The sequence below is a fragment of the Giraffa tippelskirchi genome, chromosome 8, assembly GCF_054371585.1.
Source record: "Giraffa tippelskirchi isolate mGirTip1 chromosome 8, T2T-mGirTip1v1.2.pri, whole genome shotgun sequence".
Lineage (NCBI taxonomy): Eukaryota > Metazoa > Chordata > Mammalia > Artiodactyla > Giraffidae > Giraffa > Giraffa tippelskirchi.
This window is the reverse complement of record NC_137282.1, coordinates 123,795,832-123,809,861: the sequence shown is the minus strand read 5'-3', so window position 1 is coordinate 123,809,861 and position 14,030 is coordinate 123,795,832. Positions and strand designations below refer to the sequence as shown.

Genomic DNA, 14,030 nt, shown 5'->3' with positions numbered 1-14,030 from the left:
TTTCGAATAATTAGTATTTTATGTGAAAAAGTGATTAATCCCTTCCTCCTGGTTTCCATTTTTGACTTTCGACTGGGGGCATGTCCCCTTCTCTTGCTTTACGTGAAGGAAAGATACAAGCAGATGTTGCTCAGAACACAGTGTAGAGTGTTCAGTAGACAGAACCCTATGAAAAAAAACTATGAATTACCTCCTTTGATACAATCATACGATTTAAATATATCATTCTACTTTTAGATTAACGATTACATCTTGTATTAATATATGCAGTATCTGAGTTCAGAATGGACTTTAAAGGAAAGCTGTCTATCTAAAGTTTTGCATTAATTCACCAGTTGTGACAATGTGGAAAACCTAACAAAGGTTCACCGTAGATGATAGGATAGAAGGAAAGCCGAGGAAAAGTAATTCAATATCGCAGACATACAAAAGTACCATGAAAGAGGGCACTACCAAAACTTATTCATGTACATCTGACACACAGTTTATAAAATCACACAAATTTCTTTTCAAAAAGGATGGGTTGTATATATTTCTGAGTAACCAAAATGTACTGCTTTAAATGTTATAAATCCCAACTTTTCTTCAATACTAATTAAATACAAGGACAATTCAGGTAAAACAATGCAGTAACTGTCACCACAACATCATCCCTAAGGTGATCTTGAGGCTGAACTTCTTCACTGAAAGGAGGACTAGAAGCAATCCTGCTCAGCTCCGACTGTGTAAGAGGAGTCTCAAGTAAGAGCTTATCTCCTGTTAATTCGGTTTCTGGAATAAAGTGGTTCTCAGTGTAGAAGTTCTAGTCTCTGCTCTCGATGCATGAGACCATATGCTTGCTTCTGTGGGCAATAAAATCAACACTCAGGAACAAACAAGTGACATCACATGCACAGACCTTCACTGAACAACAAGCAGGTGGAAGTTTGTATCATTACAGGATGCTTTGAGTCCCACAGACTGTCGCAGAATAGGACTCACTTGTAGGAAGCCTGGAAAGTTGCAATAAATCTGGGAAAAATGGGTTCTTCATTATCGGCAAGCTAGTTAGCATATAGAATCTCTCTCTCCTGTCCAAGTAGCTTAATATATTCTCTGCAGTTTTCAGAAGCTATCTGCACTAAGCTGGAAACTAAAGTGAGAAGCAGGTCAGTGGTTCCTTTATTTAGGAAAATATTAATAACAAGGAATGGATCAACAGGTCCCATTTCTTCTTACCAAGGAAGACACGTATCCTCCACAGAAGACTGTGTCATTTACAGGCTGCATCAGCCCTCAGCCGGCTTAGTAGGATGCTTTCCAGTGAGATTTTAGCGATGTCCTCCATTAGGAACTTTTTAAAAGTATTTGTTTTTATTTATTTATTTGGTTGTACCAGGTCTTAGCTGTGGCATGTGAATCCAGTTCCCTGACCAGGGATGGAACCCAGACCCCCTGCATTGGGAGCTCGGAATCTTAGCCACTGGACCACCAGGAAGATGCTTAAAGATGATCTGAGGACAAAAAACAAACAAACTAACTACAGCCAACAGCAGCAACAACAAAAAAACCCTTTTCTGCACCAATAACAGTGTCGCGCGCCCCCTGCTGGCCACCGGGCCCAGAACCGGACACCGGCTGGAGAAGCTTGCGGAGCCGCACCCGCCGCGGACAGAGGGGCGCGAAGCGGAGACGGCGCGAGGGGGCTTTAGAGCGCGAAGGAGAGACTCCCGAGCTTCGGCTGGTGAGGTGGTGCTAGCGGAAATCCGGAGCGCTAACGGGAGAGACGCAGCCCACCGACCGCGCAGTCCACGCCCCCGGCGTCCTGGCCCTCTGGACCCGGGGATCCTGGGGGCAGGGCGGACGCCCTCTGGTTCTTGGGAGCTCGGCGACCGGCTGGGCCGGGGTGTGCGGAGGGGTCATGGAACTTCTTTTAGAGGATGAGGCTGCAGATGGTCAGGCTTCCCAGCTCCCTCTGTCAGGCCGAATGCCCTGGGTCCTAGGAGGGAGGTGCTGGTGAGATGGGGTACCCAGGGCATCTTTCCGGGCAGCACTGGATAAATGTGCACCGTGGAAAATGTCCGCTGTCCATTTTTAATGCGATTTTTTTTTTCCTATTGATTTGTACATTTTGGATATTAACCCCTTTATCAGATACATGATTTGCAAGTATTTTCTCCCATTCAGTAGGTTTCCTTTGCATTTTTGGTAGGTTTCCTTTGCTGTGCAAGAATTTTTTAGTTTGATGTAGTTCTACTTATTTTTACTTTTGTTGCTTTTGGAGTCAGATTTAAAAAAATCATGAAGACCTATGTCGAGAAGCTTAACACCTACCTTGACTTCTAGGAGTCTATGGTTTCAGGTCTTGCATTCAAGTCTTTAACCCATTTTGAGTTAATTTTTGTGTATGGTGTTAATATTGATAGTTGTCTAATTTCATTCTTTTGCATGTGGCTGTCTGGTTCTCTTCACACCATTTACTGAAGAGACTGTCCTTTCCCCATCGTGTATTGGCTCTTTTGTTTTAAATTAATTGACTGTAGCCATGAAATTAAAAGATGCTTGCTCCTTGGAAGAAAAGCTATGACAAACCTAGACAGCATATTAAAAAAAGCAGAGACATTACTTTGCCAACAAAGGTCCGTATAGTCACAGCTATGTTTTTTTCAGTAGTCACGTATGCATATGAGAGTTGGACCATAAAGAAAGCTGAGTGTTGAAGAATTGATGCTTTTGAACTGTGGTGTTGTGGTGTTGCTGAAGAAATGATGCTTTTGAACTGTGATGTCAAGAGAAGACTCTTGAGAGTCCCTTGGGCTGCAAAGAGATCCAACCAGTCCATCCTAAAGGAAATCAGTCCTGAATATTCATTGGAAGGACTGATGCTGAAGTTGAAGCTCCAATACTTTGGCACCTGATGCGAAGAGTTGACTCATTGGAAAAGACCCTGATGCTGGGAAAGATTGAAGGCAGGATGAGAAGGGGACGACAGAGGATGAGATGGTTGGATGGCATCACCAACTCGATGGACATGAGTTTGAGCAAGCTCTGGGAGTTGGTAATGGACAGGGAGGCCTGACATGCTGCGGTTCATGGGGTCACAAAGAGTCGGACACGACTGAGCGACTGAACTGAATTGGCCAAATATATGTGAATTTATTTCTGGGCTCTCTATTCGGTTCCATTGATGAGCTTTTATACTACTTGCATGCTGATCACCGCAGCTTTGTAATGTGGTTTGAAATAAACTCTGGAGGCACTGTTGCTCTTACTGCATCTTCCACACTTCACTGGCTTCCCAGGTGGTGCTAGTGGTAAAAAACTCCCCTGCCAATGCAGGAGATGTAAGAGGCACGAGTTTGATCCCTGGGTTGCGAAGATCTCTTGGAGGAGAGCATGGCAACCCACTCCAGTATTCTTGCCTGGAGAATCCCACCGACAGAGGAACCTGGAAGTCTACAGTCCATAGGGTTGCACAGTGTCAGACATGACTGAAGTGATTTAGCACGCATGCACATGCTTTGTAATGTTTCATTTCACAAAATGTTAAGAATGAAAGGGGCTTTCGGGACTATCCAGCCAATGTCAGCCTCCACTTACTATGAATACAAATAATACCGTAATGCAAATACAGCAAGTCCCCTATGTACAAACCTTTAAGTTTTGAACTTTCAAAGATGCAAACATGCATTCCATCACAGTCAGGCTTTAGTGAAACTGCAGTTTGTCCTGTCTCCTATTGCTGATCCTTCAGCTCTACCATCTCCCACCTTCTCTCCCTCCTCGTCAGTAACTCTTCCTGCCTGTTCTCGTGATGCCAGCCCCTGTATGTATGCCTGCTGTTGTCTTGTACTGCTGTACTTTTCCAAGAACTGTACTGTAAGATTACAAATGCTTTATCTTTTGTGTTTGTTTTTTAATGTATTATTTGTGTGATAAGTATTATAAACCTATTACAGTACAGTAACTATATAGCCAATTGTGTTAGTTGGGCATCTAGGCTAACTTTGTTGGCCTTACGAACATGTTCAGAACATGAACAGAACTTGCTCGTGTGTAGGAGACTTAGGGTAGTCTGAGGAGGGCATCCTTCCCAGCCAAGGTCACCCACTAAGGCCTCCTCACGTCCAGTCCAGACATTGGCTCCCTTCCAATTTACACTTTCCTAAATATCAGTTGGCCTATATGTTCAGAAGTGTTTACAGGGAATGTTAAATATTTACACAAAAGCATAATGAAGAGGAGAGAGCAGCTGGTAGATCTCAGTGGCTTATCTTCAGGGAACGTAGGAGCGGGGAGCCTTAATCTAAATGGAAAGTTTATTAGCAGCACCCCTAAGAACCTTGCCGTTAAACAGCCCATGTGCAGTTCTGAGAAGGGCCGCTTCCCCAGCAGGCAACCTCGACGCCCTGGAATCCCAGGCCTATAGCCCAGGTCCCTTCCCCCACATCAGACACCACCAGTGCCTGAAAGATGCTGTCACATTTTCTCTCTGCAGGGTCCGCAGGGAACCTCCAGAGATGTGGCCTCATCCTGGGTTTCCACACTTTGCACTCTTTTTTGTGTAGGTGCTAGTTCAGAAGCAGGCGGCCCAGGCTAGCTCGCTCCGCTGAGACAGAAAGGCTCAGCAGCAGCCAGGGGCCGGGAGGCAGGCAGAAGCACCCTGGGGCCGGGCCGTGCCATGAGGCACATGGGGTCTGAGTTCCCTGACCAGGGATCCAACTCAAGCCTCCTGAGTCCGAAGCTTGGAGTTTTAACAACACGAGACCGCCAGGGAAGTCCCCAGTGGGTTTGTTTTTAAACTTCTATGTGTTTTTTCCAGTGCTGGGTCCCCAGAGCTGCACAAGCTTTTCTCTAGCTGTGGCAAACGGGGGCTACTCCCTAATGTGGTGCGGGCTTCTCACTGTGGCAGCGTCTCTTGCTGCAGAGCACCGGCTCCAGGGCGGTGGGTTCAGTCGTGGCCCGAGGGCTGTGTGGCTCTAGGGCTTAGCTGTCCTGTGGCATGCGGGATCTTCCTGGATCAGGCATAGAAAAACCCGTGTCTCCTGCACTGGCGGGCAGATTCCTCACCACTGAGCCACCAGGGAAGCCTCCTTCACAGGTTTTGTTTGGAAACCTCTTGTAAATACAGGAGACTTGATGGGTCGAGTAAGGGCCAGTTGAGTTCTAAGAGAGTGTCTGGGCTCAGCCAGTGCTATTTCCACCAAGGAAAAGGCACTCTTTGCATATCTCACTGTTTATTGTTTTGCTCCCAAAGCCTGAACCCTCAGCTGTGTTTGGGAGGAAAAGGTGATGCTTTGTCTTGGATAGAGATACGGTTCTGCTGTTTGATTTTCATATACACATGAAAGATCAGTGTCAGCTGAGACTTGGAACAGGTGTGTGTCTGAGGTACAGGAGTGATCTAAGCCTTTGTTACTCAACATGGTCCACAGACCAGCAGCATCAGCGTTGCCTATGGGCCCTCACCCCGGGCCCACTGAGCCAGAGCTGCACTTCAGTAAGAGATGTGTGTGCACATTCGTTTGACAGTGATCCTGCCCTAGGATCATTCACATACATAAAAGCAGACCAGCAGGTGAAGCTGAGAAAAGTGGATGGACTAGGAGTCGGGGGTAGGTGAGAGATGTGTGTCGGAAGACATGCGATGGAAATGACTGTCTGCCAGGCCTGCTGATCCAGTCTGAGTGGATTCATCTCTGTGCACACAGCACCTGAGTTATTTGCATGCAATTCACCACATGGTCACTGATTCAGCATGGTGACGGTTTGGAATAAAAGGAAAATTCATGTCCAGCAGTCACTGCTCCCCTCCCCACAGGGCTGAGGGCTCCTGGGGAGGCCAGGCCTTTGTTCTCATCACTGCGCTTATTTCTACAAAGAGCTGAGGATGGAGCATGATGAAGAAATCATTTTCTGGCATATTTGGGCTAATTAAAAAAAAAATCCGCCACCATCCGATTAGCTGCAGAACTCACACTTACAAGAGTTTTCACAATGCCAATTCCATTCTTTTATTTCCTCATACCACAAACATTTTACTGCCTTTTTACAACCTGAATGTACATAAGCAAATTGCAAAGGAAAAACAGGCGTTCTTTTATCCTCCAAAATGCATGTATGAAATATAGCACAAACTCTAGTATTTATACATAAACAGGCTTAGCTGAAGCTTTATGGCAATTTCTTAAAATGAGAACGACAGTTTAAATATTTATGCCTGTAAAGGTTTGCATAATCTACTATACATAGTTATTTCAGAAGCAGTTAACACATTTAATTAATTGGAGAAAAACTTCAACAAAAAAGCTCTAACAATTGTGTGCAACTTAAAATTATTTACAATTAAACATTTAGGGTCCTGATTCACAAAACTTAGTGCATATCATGATTTTTACAGAGAAGCGAAGTAGTATGCAGAATATTCCTTGGGTAAAATCTAGGATGAATGGGTTTTAGGAGAATGTCTGTAATATGCTTATTGGAAACTAGAGAAAAAGTAACAAAACAAAAACTTCAGCAACTGCATTTGATTTGAAAATTTAAGTAGACAGCAGCAGTCAGAAAAACACAGGGGCCACGAGAGGAGAGCGGTGGCATTTTTGATACTAGTTTTGTCATGAACAAGGAGAAAAACGATTCTCCCCATGTTTTCCCTTAAAAAAACACCCCCAATAATCACTACACGTGAACTCAGAGTCTTTCTTCTTCCAGAGTTGTCTTTAAACTTAACACCAAAATTAGCAAATGTGGATAAAAAGTACCATCAGTTCAGTGGATTTTGTTTAGCCGGCAAAGCCTGGGACAGGGTTACCAAGGGATTAGCTATTCAAATTACGAGAGAATTGCCACAGATAAGGCGGCAGAACCCCAAGCTTCCCCTCCTTGAAGCACTTTGGTGGATTCAAAGGTGATTTTACATATATGCTAAAGGAGATGATGCAAAGAAAATGACAATCTATTTTTAAGGTAAAGTGACAGAATTTTCAGTGAATCAGGTACCAGGTTAAAGTCTTAAAAAAAAAAAAAAGCCAAAATTTACAGTAAACATTTTAAACTCTGGAATGCGAATATAGTACAGTTACTGGTAAGTTACATTTACAAAATTGCTTCAGACAGTGGTTGCTCCAGAGTAAGAACTGAAAAATGTACAAGCCAGCTCACAAGAACCTTAGATACAATGTTATTAAAATACATTGTTAATCATAAAAATACTTTACTATGTACATGTACACTGTATAAACCCTAGGTCTGCTGAAACCCACTTCTGCCAGTGCAGTGTGCTATTATCACCTGCTCTTCACACAATGCACATGGCTGGTCCAGCCGTCAGATCTTCGGGAACACGGGGGGCTTCTCGTCCTGCAGGGCGTCTAGGCGGAAGAGTCGGTTTTACTGCCACTGTACCTTACTTTCCTAAACGATGGTCCGAGTAACTCTGGGCACTCACATGATTCATTTGCGATTTGATTACACTTTAGAAGAAGGCTATAGTTCATCTGGTCAGTTATCACACTGTCCTCCTTGTAGTCGGGATGCTTTGCGATAAACTCCCTCATCCATTTGGCAACTGTCATTAATTCTCCTGGGGGGGGAAATTTTTTTTTTTAATGACAACTTAGTAGTATTTTTGTATTTGTTGGGTTTGGTTTTCATCTTTAGTAAGCTGACATTTAGTGGCTGGACAACACAACCCTGAAGAAGAATCAAGAGGGGTATTTGGGCAGAGCCACACGGCAGGGGCTGGGCACAAGATGTTTTTCACCTTGTTTGAAGAACTCCTCCCGGAAAGGGTTTCATGTTGCAGGCGGGCACCGAGAACACACAAGTCCTGCTGCTATGAGACCTGTTAGGTGCCACCCATACGGGGACGCCGCCCGCCCTAAGACACAGGAGCCAATGCATGTTGACTTATAAAGTCCATGTCCTCCCATCCACCAGGCCCGCCCGTATCAGCGCCAGAGACTGCCCTGGACAGGGGGGCTCTGCGTTCCCCAGAGCCATCTGATCGAAGAGGGACGCAGAATAGTGAGTAGGTGCACTCAGAGAGAGACCTGCCGAGGCAGCACTTGGGGGGTTATCCTCTTGGCTCTAGAAATCTTACAGAAGCCTCAAGCCGCTTACAGAAATACACAAGCCGCTGTCCTCTTAATCACAGCTGACAGCTCCCTGGCCACCGGGATCTCAAAGCCGGAAAGCAGGGGTCCCTGGGCGCCCCTACTAGGAGGCAGGCTAGAGGGCCCAAGTCCAAGCTGTGTGCTTGGTTCACCTTGGAACTGGCTTAGACTCATATAAAGAGTCCAGGGCGCTGCAGAGCTCACACACAGTTGGGCATCAATGACAAACTATCCACATACGGTATTTCGTCGCCTAAAATGCCATCGGGTTACAGATGCAACACTAGTTTATGAACCAGTAAGAGAAAAAGCGCTGCTGATTAAAAGGTGACTGTCACAGACAGCAAAGTGTATGTAACCGCAGAGATGGTACCACCTGGAAAAGTGCCTTGATTTAGGATGCTGTGTACTTTAATAAAAGACCACTTTAAAAGCTGAGTATTTTAAGACCGTGAGGTTCTGCCTATGTTAAGAGATTGTTTTTGTTTTAAAAGAAAGAAAAGCACAGGATGCCGTACCAGATGCTCTCTTCTTGATCAGCTTCAGGTAGTTCAGAATGCTGCATCTGGTGTCCACATCCACCTCCATGTTCTCCAGGTAGGAGTTCAGGATGGGGATCAGCCCAGGGAACACGCCTTCCTGCGAGGAGCAGGGCACGGTCAGGCAGGGGCGCTCGGGGCGTGGGGGTGGCTCTGGGCAGGGCAGTCGGGGCACAGGCCAAGGCAGGCCCTACCTTGCCGTTGATGATGGTGTCGATGGTCATGAGCGTGTACTCCTCCGCTGCTGGCTCTGCGCTGCCCGCGGCCTTGCCGCAGCCATCCACCACGGCGTTGCCACCTGCTGGAGGGGGGCAGGGCATGTTAGCAACCGGTGCAGCCTCCGGGGACCCCAGAAATGCAAGAAAAGGCGGTACCTTTGCAAATGTCTTTTCTGAAATAAAACAGTCCCTGCAGGACGGCATCTCGCTTCTGGGCGACTTTCATGTTCTCATCAACCTAAGAAGGAAAACCATCGCGGCCATGTCAGAATGTTCCCGAAGTCGGGGACACTCCTGCTCCCGTGTGGGTGGAGCTGCTGGCCTCTGCAGTGGGGACCCATCTGTGACGAACTCTCCCACCCTCTCTGCGCCGGCTGGGGCCAGAGAGGCTGCATGGTCACCGGGGGTTGTGTCCCTCAAAACCAGCCTGGGACATGCTTTTCAATCACGGGGCAACTCGAAGAGAAGCGCGCCTTAGAAATCCACGTGAAACTTACACGTGTGGAGGCTGCCTGGGAAGCCTGGGGGGATGTATGGTGCCGGGAAGGCACGGAGCTGGTCCCGGCTCACAGCCGAAGGCGCTGAGGAAAGCAGAGGCCCCTGCTGCCCTGGGGGGCCCTCTGTCCTCCCTACCCCCAGGGCTTTGCTGCCTCACTCCACCACCTGGCAGTGGGCAGGTCGGTCGCCAATGCTGCCTGCCCACCTGTGGCTCTGCCCACTACCTCGGGAGCCCCCAGCTCCCTCTTCGTGAATTCTTCATTTATTTCAATCAATATAATGAAATCTTAGGGGACACTCCAATATACAAAACAGACACAGTCAGAGGTCACACTGAAAGAGACAGCTGGGACAAAGTCCTGGATCCTTCAGCTTTGCCCTTCACACCCACTCATTTCCTATTTATTTTTTTTAAAAGGTACATATGACCTTCGGATTAATATAGATAGTTCTAGGAACATGTTCAAATAATAATCTTCATATGTCTGGCTTCAGTCCTAATCAACACTTGTATTTTTCTTAGTCTTGACAAAAAGTCACAGAGATCAACAGTTGTAATTTCTACTTTTACAAATTCCTTTTTCAGTCTATTTTTACTACTGCTCTTTAGATTCTTTATTTGACTACTTAGGTTTATTTTTAATCTTCCTGTTAAAGCATTTAAAGCTATGGTTTTCCCTTGAGACCAGCTTTGCCAGCATCATTTTCCTATACAATCAACAGTTCTAATTTTGATTTAGTCAGAAAACAACTTAAAATTTCCAACAGTTAAATTTTTCCTGAACATTTTCTTGATGAGTTTTGGTGGAAATGTGACTTACTGTATGGTGTCTAGTTTTGAGAAGTTGACAATTTTCCTTGATTAATTTTTGACATTCTTCCTCAGGGCATTCAAAAGGCGTGTGTGGTATGAGGTCCGCGGTACAAGCGACGCAGCCGAGCTGTTTACCTCCCGGTGGCTTTTCTCTTGCTCTGACTGTATGACCTGTCAGTTACTGAGTAACAGCATGGGTTCTCTTGTAAGTGATCTACTGCGCCGTCCCGATGTGGCCTCATGACGGCCCGCGTGTCCCGCGCTACACCTGCTCAACGAGGCACGGAGAGGACACGAACTGTCCAGGTGAAAAGCTGGTGAGCGTGCGAGCAAACCGAGCGCTCATCCGGACCAGCGTCTCACCCACTGCGCTACATGCCCTTAGCTCCTGTTTATACTCTTGAGAAGCTGTGCTTTCTGGTAAAAAAAAAAAAAAAAAGAATCACGGCTCTAATGTTAACTTGGACGAACAAGTGGATCAACTTGCCTTCTGTATCTCACTTAAGACCTTCTCACATTTCTCTGTTACAACAGCCATTCCTGTATTCTTTTTAAAAGGTCATTGTGGAGCACTTTACTGTCAACATCTGTCCTTGTTTTAGGTGTATCTTATGCAAATTACACAGCTATTTTAGATCCCCGCTTTCAGCATTTGAATAGGAGAATAGAGTCTATTCAAATTTGTCTTCATCTTATTTTCAGCATTGTCTGCTCTCTTGGGCATACGGTCTCACCATGCCCATGGTCCTGTGGCTCCGAAGTTTGCTTTGTCTTTCCCCACCCCCTTTAGCTAGGAGATTAGAGGCGACAAATCCTATTTCTAACCATTAAGTGTTTCTTCTTACTTTCAGACAAGTAGTTTTGAAATTCTTTCTCAAGATTTCAGCCGTTAAGAAGTATCTACTATTCCCATCCTTCCACTGACCCCTTGGCTAGATAAGATTTCTGGCTGACTTTCAGCCCTAACTTAATCTTTTTTGTTATAATCACTTGGAATCTAAAGACTAGCTTGGCTGCCAGAGACGTCCACGGTTCTAGTTCTTTACCTTCAGGATTCTGGAGACTCTCTCCATCTTTTCCAGCATTTAATGTTGCAGATGAGAAATGAGACCAACAGATCTTTCTTCTTTTTGGCAGAAAGCTAACTGGCCTAATTTCCTCTGCTTTCTGGACAACTGATCTTTTCTTTGATATTCTTCCTGGATTTCGGTTCTTCGTTACCTATTTCTGTCTCATCCTTAATGGACTCCTACTCAGGGAAAATTATATTCGTTTATTTTCTTAATTGTATCTCACATCTCTTTTGTGTAGACCACTCTCTTCTAATTATTAGACAAACACTGAAGTTTTCAGAGAATTTCTCTCTTGCTTTCCCCATAATTTCCGTGTCTCTGTCGTCCTACAGGGATGGATCTGTCTGGTTCCCTAAATCAGTGACTCTGACCTTCAGCCACACCTGCTCATTAAGTGTGGCTCCCACGTCCTTTCTTCTGAGAACTCCTGCTTTCCAAATGTCCTTTGATCCACAGGGCTTGTTTATGTAAGATGCGACGTTTCTCTAGAATGTCTTCAAGGGCATTAGTGAGAATTTCTTAAAAAATTCTTTCCAGTTTCTAAATTAACCATGTTCCACGAGGATAATACACTCTGCGGGCCCATGGGCTCTTCTCTTCAAGGCTATTAAAAGTTTGCAAGTTTCTCCTGCCTTTCAGATATCTATACCTGACCCTGGAACAATGTGTGTCCCCTAGATGAAGGTGCTCTCCAGCAGTAAACATCACAGTGCTCCATGATCTGCTGCTGGTCGAATTCTTGGATACAGAGGAACCGACTATTAGTTACATGTAGTTTTTTGACTGGGTGATCAGAGTCCCTAATCCCTGTGTTGTCCAAGGGTCAAGTGTATTTATATTCATAAGCAAAGGCTTAGACCGGCAGCTCTTGTGGACCCGTCCCATGGGCTGATCTCCCCAGGGGGTGCCCCACAAGGCAAACAGGGGCCCGCAGAATCCTGCAGGTCACCTCGGGCCTGGGCACAGTGGGCAGGCAGGGTCAGCCTGACCGCCAGACTTCTTCAGGGTGTGTGTGCGTGCTGGTGGGAGTGGCCCTGAGAGGAAGGGTGAACGGCATCTGGGGGCAGGCGCTGGCCCGGCGGCTCTGCTCCCCCCACGCTTGCTGGGACAGAGCAGCCCCTCTGTCTCCCTCTGGCCCTGAGCCCTGCAGACCCCCACTCTGCCCGGCAGCCTTTCCCGGTCCTCTCCGAGCCGAGAGGCCCTCCAGCAGGGAACCCAAGGCCTCCACGCTCGCTTGGCTACGGCCCCAGGGCCCGCAGCATCGCAGCCTTGCAGCCTGGAGCTGTTTCAGGGCCCTGAACGGCTTCCAGAAAGCTCCGTCTTGGCTCCAGTTGGGCTGAGGCGGATTTAGATCTGTTTTTACGATGGTGCCCTGCCATCTGCATTCTCCAGAAACCTCCCCAGCTCAGCGCCTCTGCGGCGCCCCCTTCCTGCACCGAGGAGTCACTCGTCCCTTCCTCCTGCGTCTCAGGTCGTGACCGGCCTGGGAGGCGTGACCGGCCTGGGAGGCGACAGGATGGAACACAGGGGCACCCCCTCCCACCACCATCTCAAATCCAAAGTCTAGAAATGAGTGGTTATTCAAGTGAAACCCCAAATGTCCTGCAAATGGGCTGAGGAAGGAGCTACCCTCAGCACTTTTCTCTCAGGAGTCTCCACCAAAATGGTCCCAAAATCTATAGTATAAGCTTTGGTTTGAAAGGGAAAAACACCGGGTAGAAGCAGAACATTCTTTCTAAGGAGGAACAGGTCTAAGTGAGGTCAGCGTTGAAACAAGTGTTATACATAAAGGAGCATCAGATGACAATCCAGATACCCACAGCCAGCCCCAGACGGAAACCTGTCCTTACCTTCGACAGCGGGATGAGAAAGTCCAGTTTGTAGGACAGGATCACCCTGGTGAGCAGCACCACGAAGACCACGTACGCGGAGTTCTCGAAGTCTGTCAGCTGAACCTGGACATGGGGCCAAGTCGTCAGGGACCCACTGTGCCAGCGGCTCCTCCCCGAGGGGCCCCCGCGTTCCCATGCACCTCCTAAGCCCCCACCTGGGGCCGGAAGTCTCTGCCCACGGTCTACTCCCGGAAAGCAGTCCTCCCGAGCAGCTGGGTGTGCATGTCACATACACACACACACACACACACATATGATCTGTGCTGCTCTCTGGGTAACTCGAGCCTCTGGGGAGGGTGCGGGCGGGTGGGAGGGAATAGGTTCGACCAAGTTGGTTCCTGCCCGCGGGCCGCGTACCTCCATGGGCCGGAATTCCACTCTCCACCCAATGTCAGAGTTTGGAGGAGGAGGCTTGAATCGCATTGTCTGCCAATTTGTGGACTGAATGTTCTGTAATCAAAAAGCAGAGACTAAAACCAGTTTTCCACATATCCAGGAAGATACTAAGGTGATTTCATATTTAACATGTGAAGCAGACTATTTACCGTCTATACCCTTCAATTTACAAAGGAAACTAAACAGCGTGCATTTAACAGGAGTGAGGCGACGCATCAGCGACTCTGAAAGTAGCAGTCGTGTTATTTATTTTTTGAAACATTTGCTGCAGATACCTCAAAGTGGTCGGACTCGTTGGCATCATCCAGGTGGATTTTCTCTTCAAACAGAGTCAGCGGGTCTCTGATGAAGAGATGAGCCACGTGCTGGGCCAGCAGGTGATCGAGGCCTGTGGAGAGGCCACACCAGGCTCACTGCAGAGCCGCTCTCCCCGCCCCGGGGGCGGCAGGCAGCTCGGGGTGGGGGGGGTGGGGGCGTTGAAGAAAGGCAACTAAGAGCTTAGGA

At 47.2% G+C, this 14,030-nt stretch overlaps 1 protein-coding gene across 6 annotated transcripts in view; it reads right to left on the bottom strand.

Annotated features, from left to right (window-relative positions):
• Positions 1–5,968: 5,968 nt before the first annotated feature.
• The window catches only part of GCLC (glutamate-cysteine ligase catalytic subunit), a 44,607-nt gene continuing 36,545 nt past the window's right edge, over positions 5,969–14,030 (bottom strand). For 3 of the 6 annotated variants that reach the window (XM_081519856.1, XM_081519859.1, XM_081519858.1), the window contains 7 exons: positions 13,802–13,914; positions 13,488–13,580; positions 13,089–13,193; positions 9,010–9,091; positions 8,830–8,936; positions 8,615–8,735; positions 5,969–7,564 (listed from right to left, as the gene is read on the bottom strand). In XM_081519856.1, the coding sequence (XP_081375982.1) occupies positions 7,353–7,564; positions 8,615–8,735; positions 8,830–8,936; positions 9,010–9,091; positions 13,089–13,193; positions 13,488–13,580; positions 13,802–13,914 (833 nt within the window). In that variant the 3' untranslated portion in view covers positions 5,969–7,352. The remainder of the gene's footprint in view (positions 7,565–8,614; positions 8,736–8,829; positions 8,937–9,009; positions 9,092–13,088; positions 13,194–13,487; positions 13,581–13,801; positions 13,915–14,030) is intronic. The other 3 variants (XM_081519857.1, XM_081519861.1, XM_081519860.1) reach the window with 1 other exon arrangement.